This window comes from Malurus melanocephalus, unplaced genomic scaffold (genome assembly GCF_030028575.1).
Source record: "Malurus melanocephalus ecotype Western Australia unplaced genomic scaffold, MMel_1.1 scaffold_2049, whole genome shotgun sequence".
Taxonomy (NCBI): Eukaryota; Metazoa; Chordata; class Aves; order Passeriformes; family Maluridae; genus Malurus; species Malurus melanocephalus.
In genome coordinates this window covers 10856-12183 of record NW_026625281.1, presented here as the reverse complement: position 1 = coordinate 12183, position 1328 = coordinate 10856, and the positions used below count along the sequence as shown (strand labels likewise).

Here is a 1328-nt window from a genome sequence, read left to right as displayed (position 1 = left end):
TTCTGGTGCCGCTCCAGCAGTGACCGCGGGCAGAACAGGGACCATCCCAAACCATCCCAAATCCCAAAAAACCACCCCAAATCCCATATAAACCATCCCAAACCCCAATAAATGACCCCAAAATCCTAAAAAAAATCCCAATAAATCCCAAAAAATCCTTTACCTGTCCTGGCACTGCTCATTCTGGTGCCGCTCCAGCAGTGACCGCGGGCAGAACAGGGACCATCCCAAACCATCCCAAATCCCAATAAACCACCCCAAATCCCATATAAACCATCCCAAACCCCAATAAATGACCCCAAAATACGCCAAAATCGTAAAAAAATTCCAAAAAAATCCTTTACCTGTCCTGACACTGCTCCTTCTGGTGCCGCTCCAGCAGTGACCGCGGGCAGAACAGGGACCATCCCAAACCGTCCCAAATCCCAATAAACCACCCCAAATCCCAATAAATGACCCCAAAATCCTAAAAAAATCCCAAAAAATCCCAAGAAATCCCAAAAAATCCCAAAAAATCCCTCACCTGTCCTGGAACGCTTCCTTCTGGTGCCGCTCCAGCAGTGACCGCGGGCAGAACAGGGACCATCCCAAACCATCCCAAATCCCATATAAACCATCCCAAACCCCAATAAATGACCCCAAATCCCAATAAACGACCCCAAATGTGTCACGTGTCCTGGCACTGCTCATTCTGGTGCCGCTCCAGCAGTGACCGCGGGAATTGGCGGGCGCAGAAGCCGCACTCGGCCGGCAGTTCAGTGACCATATAAACCATCCCAAACCCCAATAAATCCCATATAAATCACCCCAAACCCCAATAAATCCCATATAAACCATCCCAAACCCCAATAAATGACCCCAAAATCCTAAAAAAATCCCAAAAAATCCCAAAAAATCCTAAAAAATCCCAAAAAATCCCAAAAAATCCCTGACCTGTCCTGGAACTCCTCCTTCTGGTGCCGCTCCAGCAGTGACCGCGGGTAGAACAGGGACCATCCCAAACCACCCCAAATCCCAATAAATCACCCCAAATTCCATATAAACCATCCCAAACCCCAATAAATTACTCCAAAATCCTAAAAAATCCCAAAAAATCCCTGACCTGTCCTGGAACTCCTCCTTCTGGCGCTGCTCCAGCAGTGACCGCGGGCAGAACAGGGACCATCCCAAACCATCCCAAATCCAAATAAATCACCCCAAATCCCATATAAACCATCTCAAACCCCAATAAATGACCCCAAAATCCTAAAAAAATCCCAAAAAATCCCAAAAAAAATCCCAAAAAATCCTAAAAAATCCCAAAAAATCCCAAAAAATCCCCAAAAAAC

The 1328-nt window shown here is 46.6% G+C and overlaps 1 protein-coding gene across 1 annotated transcript in view; it reads right to left on the bottom strand.

Annotated features, from left to right (window-relative positions):
- The window catches only part of ZFTRAF1 (zinc finger TRAF-type containing 1), a 3875-nt gene extending 3062 nt beyond the window's left edge, over window positions 1-813 (bottom strand). Inside the window, exon 1 of the mRNA XM_057388509.1 lies at window positions 672-813. Coding sequence (XP_057244492.1) covers window positions 672-775 — 104 coding nt within the window. The 5' untranslated portion in view covers window positions 776-813. The remainder of the gene's footprint in view (window positions 1-671) is intronic.
- Between the last annotated feature and the right edge of the window lie 515 nt (window positions 814-1328).